The sequence below is a fragment of the Arvicanthis niloticus genome, chromosome 6 (assembly GCF_011762505.2).
Source record: "Arvicanthis niloticus isolate mArvNil1 chromosome 6, mArvNil1.pat.X, whole genome shotgun sequence".
Lineage (NCBI taxonomy): Eukaryota > Metazoa > Chordata > Mammalia > Rodentia > Muridae > Arvicanthis > Arvicanthis niloticus.
In genome coordinates, this window is record NC_047663.1 from 32,590,105 (window position 1) to 32,602,059 (window position 11,955).

General features: G+C 41.2%; 1 protein-coding gene across 3 annotated transcripts in view; it reads left to right on the forward strand.

The window, feature by feature from the left end:
- Ankfn1 (ankyrin repeat and fibronectin type III domain containing 1) overlaps nucleotides 1-11,955 on the forward strand; it is a 384,869-nt gene that overhangs the window by 239,569 nt on the left and 133,345 nt on the right. For all 3 annotated transcript variants that reach the window (XM_076936037.1, XM_034506546.2, XM_076936038.1), the window contains exons 4-5: nucleotides 5,572-5,773; nucleotides 8,829-9,039. In XM_076936037.1, coding sequence (XP_076792152.1) covers nucleotides 5,588-5,773; nucleotides 8,829-9,039 — 397 coding nt within the window. In that variant the 5' untranslated portion in view covers nucleotides 5,572-5,587. The remainder of the gene's footprint in view (nucleotides 1-5,571; nucleotides 5,774-8,828; nucleotides 9,040-11,955) is intronic.

Consider the following 11,955-nt stretch of genomic DNA (forward strand, 5'->3'; position numbering starts at 1 on the left):
TGCGCCTGATGAAATGCACCACTGTGTATGTCAGAGCCCAGAGGCTTTCCATTCCCTGCCTCCAGCGTGTTCTACCAGCTCATCTTCACATCTTTTCCTATCTCTACATCCTAACCTGAGCTTGTGTACCTGGAGTTTCATTTCCACTCTTGCTAATTAGTTCACATTCGTCATTCAACGTCATTTTCATGAGTCACTTTCTCAGACCTATTTTCCAGTCTCTCTTTTCCCATGGTCACTTCCTGTTGCTCTCACAATACCAGCCATTCACTTCTCTGTGACACTTCACTGTCTTGGGCCTTTTAAGGGAAATGTTTAGAGATTAAGAGCTCAGATACTGATCTGCATTGCTTGCATTAGAATCCTAGATCCACCCTTTAACAAAGCTTTGATACATTGCTACTAAAATGAGGGTAATAGTTCTGCCTTCAAAAGGCTATTAAGGGTCTCAAGACATTTGTGTGTGTGAAAGTAGTGCAGCGGGCTAGATGCTTATGTCCCTTCAAACTGCAGATGATGGAATCCCAACCCTACAGTCAACAGTTTTAGGACATGCAGCGATAAGACCAGGAAAGGAGAGCTCTCCTAGCTGGGGTTAATGTTTCTCTAAGAGACATCAGAGAGCCAGCTTGACCATGCGACTACAAGGACACAGAAAGAAGGCTCTGTGTGAACCAAAGAACAGGGACATGGAATCTGGAGGCATCTTGATCTTGGCCTTCCCAGCCTCTAGAACAGTGAGAAATAAGTTCCTGTTGCTTATAAGTCATCCAGAAGGTTAGTTTGTTAGTAAGGTACACAGCAGCATGCATGAACTGAGATACACATGATTCTACTGCCCAACTCTCTCCAAGGATTGGAGAGTATATGTTGTCATTCACACCGCTCATTATTCCACAGCCATGTGTTTGTCTCATTGTCTTTCCTTATCGCCTATGAGAACCCTGGAAACAGCTCAAGAAACAGCTCTAAATTGTGTATGACTTACCCTGTGTTTGTGTTGAAAGTCTTGCACACAGGGCCTCTGCAATCCCAGGAAATCTGACAGCTCATGACTGTGGAAAATCATATGTACATTTGTGTGAGTTCCCAGGGCCACTCATAGGAAGCCTTGGCTACAGTTAGATCATCTGTACATACATTTTGAACTACAGAGTTGCCATTAATTGCTGCTTGGCCTTCTTCCCCATAAGCACGTGCTCAAAAACTAAAAGTCAGAGCCGGCAATATGGATCAGTGGGTGAAGGTACCTGCTGCCAATCATGACCGCACGAATTCCACCCCTAGGTCCCACTAGTGGAAGGAGAGAACCAACTCCCAAAAGTTGTCGCTGATCTTCACAGGTATGCTGTGCCATGAGCACATGTCCACTGCATGCACACATATGAACACACCACACACACACACACACACACACACACACACACACACACACAAATAAATGTAATTTTAAAATTGTTTATAAGAACTTAAAAATCAGTGTTCCTCATGAGTCACAACTGACATTTCATATATATATATTTCATTTCAAAGGGCACAGAGACTAAAAAGGTAGCTCCCACTGATATTTGTCAATACTGTAATGGAGGTGGCCACCCCTTAGCAATCAAAGGCACACCTGTCATGTTAACAGCGGGTGGAAAATAAAAGGGGTCAAACTTTCTCTTCAGTCTGGTGACAGGCAGATTGAAGCCAAAAGGACCCCTAGTTCACATCACAGCCAAAAGAACAATATTTCCTGAATCAAAAACGTCCCCTGCACTGAGCACATCTGTCCCCTTAGCTAGGGAGATTGACTAGAGCTCTAGTTTCTAATATGCTGTGTCTCAAAACTACTTCTCATGCAGACTGGCTCGGACTGCATCAAAAGCACAATGGCATTAAAAACTTTCCACAACCAAGCTCCAGTGGCACACGGATTCATAACTAGGACAAGAAGTCTTGACTTTGGAATCAAGGTCGAGCATGGAGAAGCTGCCAGGCAGCCAGGCTAAGCCACCTTAGCAACAACGGTATCGGAACTGTTAGAAGCATGGGCTTTAGGGGTCAGAGTTTACATCTTTCTGCTTAATTTTCTGGTTGTAAGGTCCTGGATAAATGACTTACCCTCTCTGGGACTCAGTTTCCTTGTTTATAAAATGAAAATAAATAACCATTTCTCAGTCTTTTAGCTAAGCTCAAGTATAAAATGAAGATAAAATGATGGTACTTGTATCTGGACAGGGTTGTTTAATGCATTTTATCTCCATCTATGAAAACACAGCTTGATTGCTCCACTGTATATTGGGAGATAGAATTCATGTCATCAAAGGCAAAAGGGAAACTTAATAGAAATGGGGGGGGGAACAAATGAATTGGGCTTAAACTTAGTGTACTCAGAGCCTCATGAGTAAAATCATGTGGGGGCTTGGAAAGACGGCTCAGGGGTTGTTGTCTAGTGTATTTTCTGAACTTAGATCTGTGATATTTATATTTTTGGAATATACAGCCATTGACATCCCTGCTTGGTTTTAATTGAGTGACAGAGGTGGAACAGAGATGACCTTAAATGCCTAGAATCTCCATCTTGCATACGTTAGGGCACACTGCCAACATTCCACAAGGTAGTGGCAACTCTACCGTAGTCTTCATATCCTGCTTGCACAGAGCCTCCCAGGTAAACAGAAGGGAAGCTCAGCAGCCTCTCATAGATTTCTGTCCTACCTTTCTCCCATTCCTAGGCCTGCACATGCTCTGCTAGACTCGCAGTAACATGCCAGAGCTTTTCACATCCCTTTGTTTCTAAACCATTCCCGAAGTTGAGAGCAATTTCAAAGACTTGTTTCAAAAACATTGTTGTCCACTAAACAACCACCACAAAAACAAATGCTCTAGAGGAAGAGACTTGCTCTTGGAGGGCTGCAAGTCAAACAAAAATGACAAGCATTCTGAGTGGATCTCCAAGGGAACAACCAGACAGATCAAATAATGATACTTCTAAGGGGTGGAAATGAAATGTTGAAGGACCACCAACCTCATGGTCCCTCTCCAGTGGCTCGCAGTCATTTATTTTAATGAGTTTTGATTTTTTTTAAGGCTACCAAAAATTGGGGACAACAAGAATGGAGCAAAAGAAATTATAAGCAAGCTTGATATGTGTACTGATTTAGCTCTCTGCCTCAAATGAACAACTCTGTCTAATTTTTAAATTTTGTTAAAGTTTTTTTTTCACCTTCCCCTCTAAGACCTGAGAGTTCTACTTTCTATTTCCAGGCTTATACATGTTACTATAAAATGTAAAACAAAATAGCTCATCTGTAATTTTCTATCAGGATTTTTTTTAAAAAAGCAAAGTACAAAAATTTAACCATAAGGCCATGTTAAAAGCCTGTAAGAAAGATGAATGATGATTCTGTATCTTGGTGTTTGTGGTTTTGCAAAAGACTTGAGGTAACTTGATAGTTGCGGCTGTTTCTTGCTAGGCTACAGTGCATCAAAAGAGAATGCAATTTTTATTTCTTCACCAATTTAATCATCACAACTTTTTACCCAATGTTCTGTTGTCTATTTGCATATGATAAATAAGATCCCACACATGCTGCAGATAGCAATATCACCAGTCAAGCATGCGTCTATCCAATTCCAAAGGTTGCCCCTTTGCAGAAGAGTGAGAAACAAGAGCATAGTTAGTTGGTGGAGACATTCATAGTTCTAAGGATAGACAACAGAAATTTGTCCTTCTCTCTGTCTCTCTCCCTTTCTCTTTCTCTCTCTCTCTCTCATCTGAGATATTTAAAATATTTGATATTTAAAATACCAAGGAAAAAAAGAAAACATAAAGATAGAAGAAAACTCCCAGAGTGGAAACACGCTAAAAAATAGCCTGGAAGGAAGGGACAGCTGGGGAGCATGGGGCGGAAGTCAGAAAGGCAGAGAAAGTCATCCTACATTGACAGAAAGGAACAGATGGGAGATGAGCAAGGACAAAGGGGGACATGTGGGTAGGTGTCATCAGTTAGAGGGCAAGTAGCTGGAATTTGATCAAATGACAGGAATTTATTTACGGGACTCCTGGGCATTGTGGGAGATACAAAAGAATGTTGAGTTATTTTGGGAAGGATAATGATGTAGACAAGACAGATGGCTTGAACTAGGGTGTTAGTGCTGAAGGAGAGGGCTGGAGACAGAAGGCACAAATAAAGAGGTTAAAGCAATTCCCCCACATGATAGCCTGTATGAATCCGGGGCTTTGTGGAAAGAGATATTAAAGAAAACCCTGTAGCTGATATTGAGTCAAAGATAAAGAATATGTAGATTGGAGAGGAAAGGTGATAAATCACCTAACTATTCTGCTTCTGCTTTAAAGACAATTAAAATGTTACTAAAGGTATATAAAGCTGCCCTCGCAGGCAATGCCATGTGACACCTGTCTAACATAAGCCCATCTATCTAGCAAAGTCTGGGTAGAAGCTGATGGGCATAAGTAAGACTAAATTGGGCCAACTTTCTGTCTTGGAAGAAGTTGCAAGTTAGTTTGAAAAGACACCTAAGGACATTTAAATGCCAAGATGGTGGTATTCCATTTGTTGGAGAGAACATCAATCAAGAGAAGTTGGTATTAGCATCCCAAGTGGAAAATGTCATTCAAAATGTGATAGAAGGTGGTAGTGTTTTGTTTTTCAGAAAGTTCAGGGACCAATGCTCCAGGGGCTTCAGGGAGAAAAACACACTTTGCACCACAGTGTATACGCTAGCAATTCCGTTTTTTTTTTTTTTTTTTTTTTTTCATTTACCCATTTGATACACATTATACACCAGGCAACCACAAACTTTCTAGTTTCCAGATTTCTATAGCAATACCGAATTAATGGTGGATAGATTTTGAAATGATATTCTTGACTTCCCAGAAACTGATTTCAGGTGTGACATGAAGAAGATGGGGATGGGGGCACTAGAGATTTTAGGACCAGTGATCAAATGCTACTTGAAGAAAGTTAGTCAAGAATAGATGGCTCCCACACAGAGTATCCAAGGGAAGCAGGGTCAGTCAGTCCTATAGAAACTATAGTCAGTCCTTTAGAAACTATAGAGAACACCGGAGAGGTTAATCAAGTGGATGCAATTGATTGCTACTCCAAGAACAGGTAGGGGTGGAGGTGCAAAGAAGAACCACACTTTCTTATCCACCCAATAGAGGTCAACATTTAGAGGGAGGGAGATTTTAAAAGTAGCCTCAATTACATATGGCCAAGCTTACACACACCCCCTAGATACAATATTATGATACTTTTCTAATTGGGTAAGATACCAAGGGTTTTATGTTTTTTGTATGTAAATGGATACTTTGTACAGTAAATAGGGTTGTCATTTCCTTTTTGCCTCCAATCAGCTCCCAAGGCTGGAGACATGCTGCTTCCTTTCCCAGGGTTTCTGTTTTCTCCTCTAAAGCTGGAAGAAGCTGGGGTTGGTGATCTCTGCAGGCCTCCTCAGCTGGAATATCACATTTGGAGCTGAGATTTGCAGATGGTTCATTGAGGTGGTAGAGTTCTCTGTTGTGTGTAATCATCACACGCATTCTTTGCTTCTTCCTAGGAACGACTGCTCGAAAATGACCCAGCAAATGCAGAACTTACATCTTTCTCAGTCAAAAAAACACAGTTCTCCATCATCTCCTAATGCTGCCAAGCGACTGTACAGGAACCTCTCAGAGAAGCTGAAGGGCAGCCACTCGTCCTTTGATGAGGCCTATTTTAGAACCAGAACAGATCGGCTGAGTCTCAGAAAGACCTCCGTGGTAATAGAACTCTTTCTATTGTCATGTTAGCTCCATTGTTCAACAATTTAGTGAATGTTTCATTTTTACACATAAAGTCCACCAAGACAGGAAGCGTGTGTGTGTGTGTGTGTGTGTGTGTGTGTGTGTGTGTGTGATAGCACACTAAGTTTGGATGAATGGAAGACCTTTCTTTTCTTTCGCCACCAGACCAAATAAACAAATTTTTAAAATATTCAGCTTGAGGGCAATAGAGGGAATATTCAGCTTAGGGCAGATTGCTTGCCTAGGATGTATAAGATCCTCTGTTCAATTCAAGGCCCTAGCAATGCTTGCTCCCACTCACACACATCAACACATATGTGCTCAGTTTAACAAGTATGGAATCTTTCAGATTAAATGGACTTCCTGGAATCACCAGTGCTCATTTAAATAATAGTGTTAAAATCATTTATAGGGTTCTAATATGTGTACACACACACACACACACACATTTACCAAACTAAGCCCTCCCAGAAGATGGGTGTGAAATAAGAAACTGTATTAGAAAACAAATAAATAGAATTCTATTTATTATATAATGAAGAGAGGACAGAAAAGAAAAAGCCAGCAAAAGAAAATAGGTAGAAAACCAAACATGTATACCAAAATTTACCAAACATGCTTCATGAAATGCAGCATCACATTCATCTTTGTGTTCCCAGGCAGTCAAGGCAGACCAGGAAAGACAACCAGGTATGGTACACACACCCCCCCCCCCCATTAGTTCATAATGAAAAGTGTATCACTACATCAGGAAAAATGAATATCTTCCTGCTGCTAAATTGCCTGCCCTGTATAGCTGTCATGACAATTAAGACATAGCAGGCAGCAGGCAGAGTATATTACAGATGTTCTCAGTAGTTTTCTGCACTGGCTATGGGTCAAAGAGGCAGGCAGAAATTCATATGAACAACTAGATTATTTTTGCAAGGAGGTAAGGGCTCCGTTTGAGATTAAAGCAGAAGTAAGGCCTGGCCTTCCCAGATAGAAGCAAAGTTAGAATTTGCATGAGGAAATAACTTAATTGGGATAATAAACCTAGCAGATGAGAAATTAGAGACACTAAGAACCATAAATAAATGCACATTGGAGACAGGGCAATGTTTTGATTTTAGACTCGTGTTTTTTAATACAGTTTCTTATTTCACACCCATCTTCTGGGAGGGCTTAGCTTGGTAAGCATCAGAGGCCCTTTGGTTTGGCAGACTGTAGAAAAGCCACTTTTCTATTCAGTACAGTGTCTTGCAGCAAGAGAACAGCATACCACAACAGCCTTCTCCTCTGTGTTCCTATTATCAAAACAAGCATTTACATAATCGCCTTGTATTTTTCCCAGGTTCCTATGCCTGGCCTTAGCCTAAGCTGACTCGCAAGCCTTGCATAGGGAAAAAAATCAATTTTTGACGAGGCTAAAAATAAAATCTTCCTGCCTAAACATTTGGTCACTGACGACCTTCCACATATTAATCAGATTCCATCACTATGTGAAGGCCAATAGCATTCCAACATCTCTAAAGACAAAGCAATTCTTAGAGAAATAACACATAAATATTGAATTAGGACATGTCTCCATCTTCCCTGGTGAGCTACAAAAAAATAGTATTTGTGAATACGCCAGTGATCTTTTTTGTTTATCGTTAATCTTTAAGAAAAACTTTCCAAAGAGTCATATTGCCCATGGTTTTATTTCTAAAGGTGATTTTTATTTTATAAATATTTGAATCCTGATCTTCTTAAACAATTAGCCACTTGCCACTGTAGCTCTCCTGGGAAAACCACTTCAACCTCTCCCCTCAGCTTAAAAATGTCTAAAATGGGAGTCTGAGCTAAGAAAGGGTGGGATTGTAGTGGCCAGGGTATGTATTAATGAGTTTTATTGTGACTGTGACAAAACCACTTGACAGTGACAGCCTAAGGGAAGAAGGCTTTATTTGGGGTTATGGCTTAGAGTCCATGGCCATGTGGCCTCATGCACTTGACAGAAAGACCTTCAGGACAGGAATGTATGGCAAAGACTCCTCTTTAGTCCTTGATGGATGGGAAGAGAAATAAGGGGTATATGGGAAGATACCTAAGCAAGACATATTTACAGTGACCAATGACATGCTTCCAGTGACCTGTTTCCTCCAGCTGGGCCCCACCCTTACCCCTTCACTGCCTCTCAATAAAGCTACCACATTAAGAATCTATCAAAGATTTAATCCATTGACTAGAACAGAACCCTTGTGGTCTAATTGTCTGTAGAAACACCCTGAAAGATACATCCAAAGGTATTGCTCAGTAAACACCTGAGCATTTTTTAGCCCAGTGAAACTGATGCTCAGAAGTAATCATACTAAACTAGACTTACAAATATAGGCATCATGAGTCTACAGGCAATGTAGGGAATTGACAAGCAACGTTTATATTTCAGGAAGATTACTCTCGTAAGAGTATAGAGTCTTGGCTGATGAGAGCAAAACTAGCTGACAAGATAAGGGATAGTAACACCTGAGGATGGAGAAGGAGGAAAAAAGTTGAGAGAAATAATCGAAGTGAACTATGGATACAAAGTAGTCATAATTAAAACCACCTGTCCCCACATTATCTATGCCTATGTTCCTCTGGCTGCACTCTGCAGCACATTACCCCAAAGGTAAAGTGGAATACAATAAAATACATATTAACATGATTAAAGGCCCTGAGAGGTGCTACAGCAAACAAAGGAATAAGTTGGCTTAATCCAGTGTTTAAGAACATCTCTTAATAACCTAACAAACAGTCTTTCTTCAACAGCAGCCTGGCTACAGGGAGCTGATTTTCCCACAACTTAAAGACTGGGCCATACAACACGATACTGTATCATCCTATCACACTTCATGTGTCTATTAGAAATCAGGGATGGACCAGCCAACAGAGTGCTGACTTTGAAGGCCACATGATAAATGATAGTCCTGTAATCACCCACTTGTGTTTGTGCAACCCTTGAATCAATCTCCAAAGTCCTGAGCTACTGGCTGGGACATCATGCCAACCTGCTTTTCTTCTTCTCCAGAACTTCCAGGGCAATGAAGCTATGTTTGAGGCAGTTGAGCAGCAGGACCTAGACGCTGTGCAGCTCCTCCTCTACCAGTATACACCGGAAGAACTAGATCTGAACACACCAAACAGTGAAGGGCTGACACCCCTGGACATCGCCATCATGACCAACAACGTGCCCATTGCAAGAATTCTTCTGCGGACGGGGGCCAGAGAGAGTCCACATTGTGAGTAAACCCAACATAAAAGCCCGTGTCATCCATTTTAGACCTTTGTTCTATGTCACCAAAGTAACCAAGCAGGAATGTGTTTCCAAAGACTTAAGTGCAAAAATCAATTAGTGTTTATTAGTCTAAGTACCTAATTGTTCTCTAATGAAAATACAATGAATGGCATTGAAAGGGAGCCTCTCCCTTTCCTGGGAATTTAATCCAAGCTTTCAGGTATATGACATCTTCAAATGATGATAGAGAACTGGGAAGCATTCGTAGGAAACAAATGCATCAACAGTCAGTGCCAGGGCTCTACTCAGACACTCAACAGATACTTAGTGCATACTGTCCCAAGTCTAAGAAGGCAGTGGCAAACTACATAAACTCCCTGATCTCACAGGACCCTTACATCTTAATGGAAAAGAACAAGCAAATGAATTGATAAATTACAAAATAAATTCAAATAGTGGTAAATGTTGTAAAGCAAACAAGTAAGTGGTGAGCAATCATTAAAGGAGGGGCCAGTTTTCAATAGGATTGGGCAAGAGAGCCATTGCTGATATAGTGCAGGATGGCTGACATCCCAGATGATATAGGAAAGGAACTGTGAGGTGTGGGGTTCATTGTGGGATGAATCAGTGGGAAGTACAAGTCCTGAGATGGTCAGAAAGGAAGCTGAGGTACCAGGAGAGAGCAAATAAGAGAAGTGACTGCAGATGAAGTCACCAGGACCAGGCAGTACAGGGCCCGTAGCCATGTGAAGATATTTCCCTCTGAAGACTGAATGTGATGGGGAGGTAGTTGTGTGGGCTCTTTTCCTTTGGAGGACCACTGTGATGCTCTATGAAAAATGAACAGAGGAGGCGGTTGTAGTAAAGTTGGGATACTCAGTCAAGGGGCTACTTTAATGAATGGTCCGTGGAACTGGTACCAGTTGCTGGGACTAACATAACAGTAATGCTGGCCAGAGATAGCTATCAAATAGACTAGAGACAAACTATATAGATGGATAGATGGGTAGTACATGATAGTAGACAGGTAGATAGAAGATTAATGTGAGATAAACAGATACATAGATAGACAGGATAGATGATTGGCAGATGGTAGAACTGATAGGTGATTGGTAAGTGATATAGATTAGGTAGTAAGAATAATAGGTTGTTTGTAGATCAAAAGGTAACAGATACACAGAATTCACATGCATAAAATTCATACATTTAAAGAATGTAATGGTCTTTCATAATGCAGAGTAAGGTAACCATCACCACAGTGAGTTTCAGAACTTCTTCATCACCTTATAAAATCTCCACACCCTGACTTCTTACTCTTAGACTTCCTCAACACTCTCAACCCCAAGAGAAATCAACATTCATTTTTGTTGTTGTTGTTGTTGGCTGCCGCTGTCACTGCTGCTGTTTGCACCAATTTGCCTCTTCTAGACCTTGCACACAATGGAATCATATACAGTGTGGCTAGGTGCTGTTGAATACTTTACAGTGAGGAACCCCTCAGTCCTCAGCATCATGAGGTCAGAGATGACATTCCACTTGGTGCAAACTCTCTGATCCAATGACCACAGTGGCTCAGTGCCATGGTTTTTAGGTTCCCTAGACAACTTACCAAACTGTAAGTTTTGCTCAGGCTGATTTGCTTATTTCTAAGTGGTGGGGCCCAGAAGACTAGAAGATCAGAGGAAGCTAGTACATGATTAGAAGTCACACATCTCAGCTGCCAGATCAGAAACCACCACCACCCAAAGAGTAGGTATTGAGACAGACACTCAAATCAGGACACTGTTTCAAAAAATGTAAACTTGCCAAGCTCATGTCAAAGAGTGTGAGGAGTAGGGGGTGGCAGAGGCTCTTCAGAAGACCACTCCTTGTCACCAAAATTTGAAGATTTAGATGGAGGACAAAAGGAGGAGGAGGAGGAAGAGGAAGAGGAGGAAGAGGAGGAATGGCTGAGATTGAGTGGGATCTCTGCTGCCTTCTGATTCATTTGCATTAATGTCTGTTCTCAAGATTCAAAAAGATGGGGTTTGGGTGTGGAGAGAGAATTAGAAGGTTTGGACACAGAGTGCAGACTAAACCCCATCCTATAAGAATAAGAAGACTTATGTTACCACTTCTTGTGTCCTAGGCTGAATGAAACATTAGTCCTCATCACCTGAGAGACACTGCAGAAGTATGCATTTTTCCAGTGAACTGTAAGATTCCCAATGTGCCAAAACCCTTCTATTTATAATTAACTATCCATAGGAGCGTTCATGTACTGGGCTGGGGATATGGTGCAGTTAGCAGAGTATCTACCTGTGTAGCAGGCACAAAGCCCTGGCTTTGATCATCAGCACCTACCACAGAAACTGAGCATGGTAGTGTGTGCCTGTAATTCTAGCCCTTGGGAGGTAGGAGATAGAAAAATTAGAAGTTCATGGTTGTTCCTGGCTAGAAAGCAAGTTCAAGGCAACCTAAACCATAAGAGATGAACTCAAGTACCAACTATCTGACAACCCCAAACATGCTAAAGATTTTGGGTTTTCTTTGTTCTGACTAGGATAATGACCACATTGTTATGGCAAAGTTGCAAAAGGAGGAACAGTAAGATAAAATGCTTAGGTCTCAGGCTCTCAGGGATAGGATAACTAAGTTACTCTGAGCACCCAAGAACTCAAAGTGACATCTGCAAACTCAAACATATGCAAAATGAGAAATGTCCATGAGGTCCCTGCATGCATTGCTTTTGTATTTTAATATGAACCTTTCTGTGTGAAATTGTTAGCTCGGTTTTTAAAATGACTTACTTGTGATTATGAAAAGGGATTGCCTTATTTAGAGTTCCTTCTCCTGTGATAATAAAATCTAGACTGAAAGCAGCTTGGTGAAGAAAGGGTTTATTTCAGCTTACAGTTCCACATTGTAGTCCATTATTGAA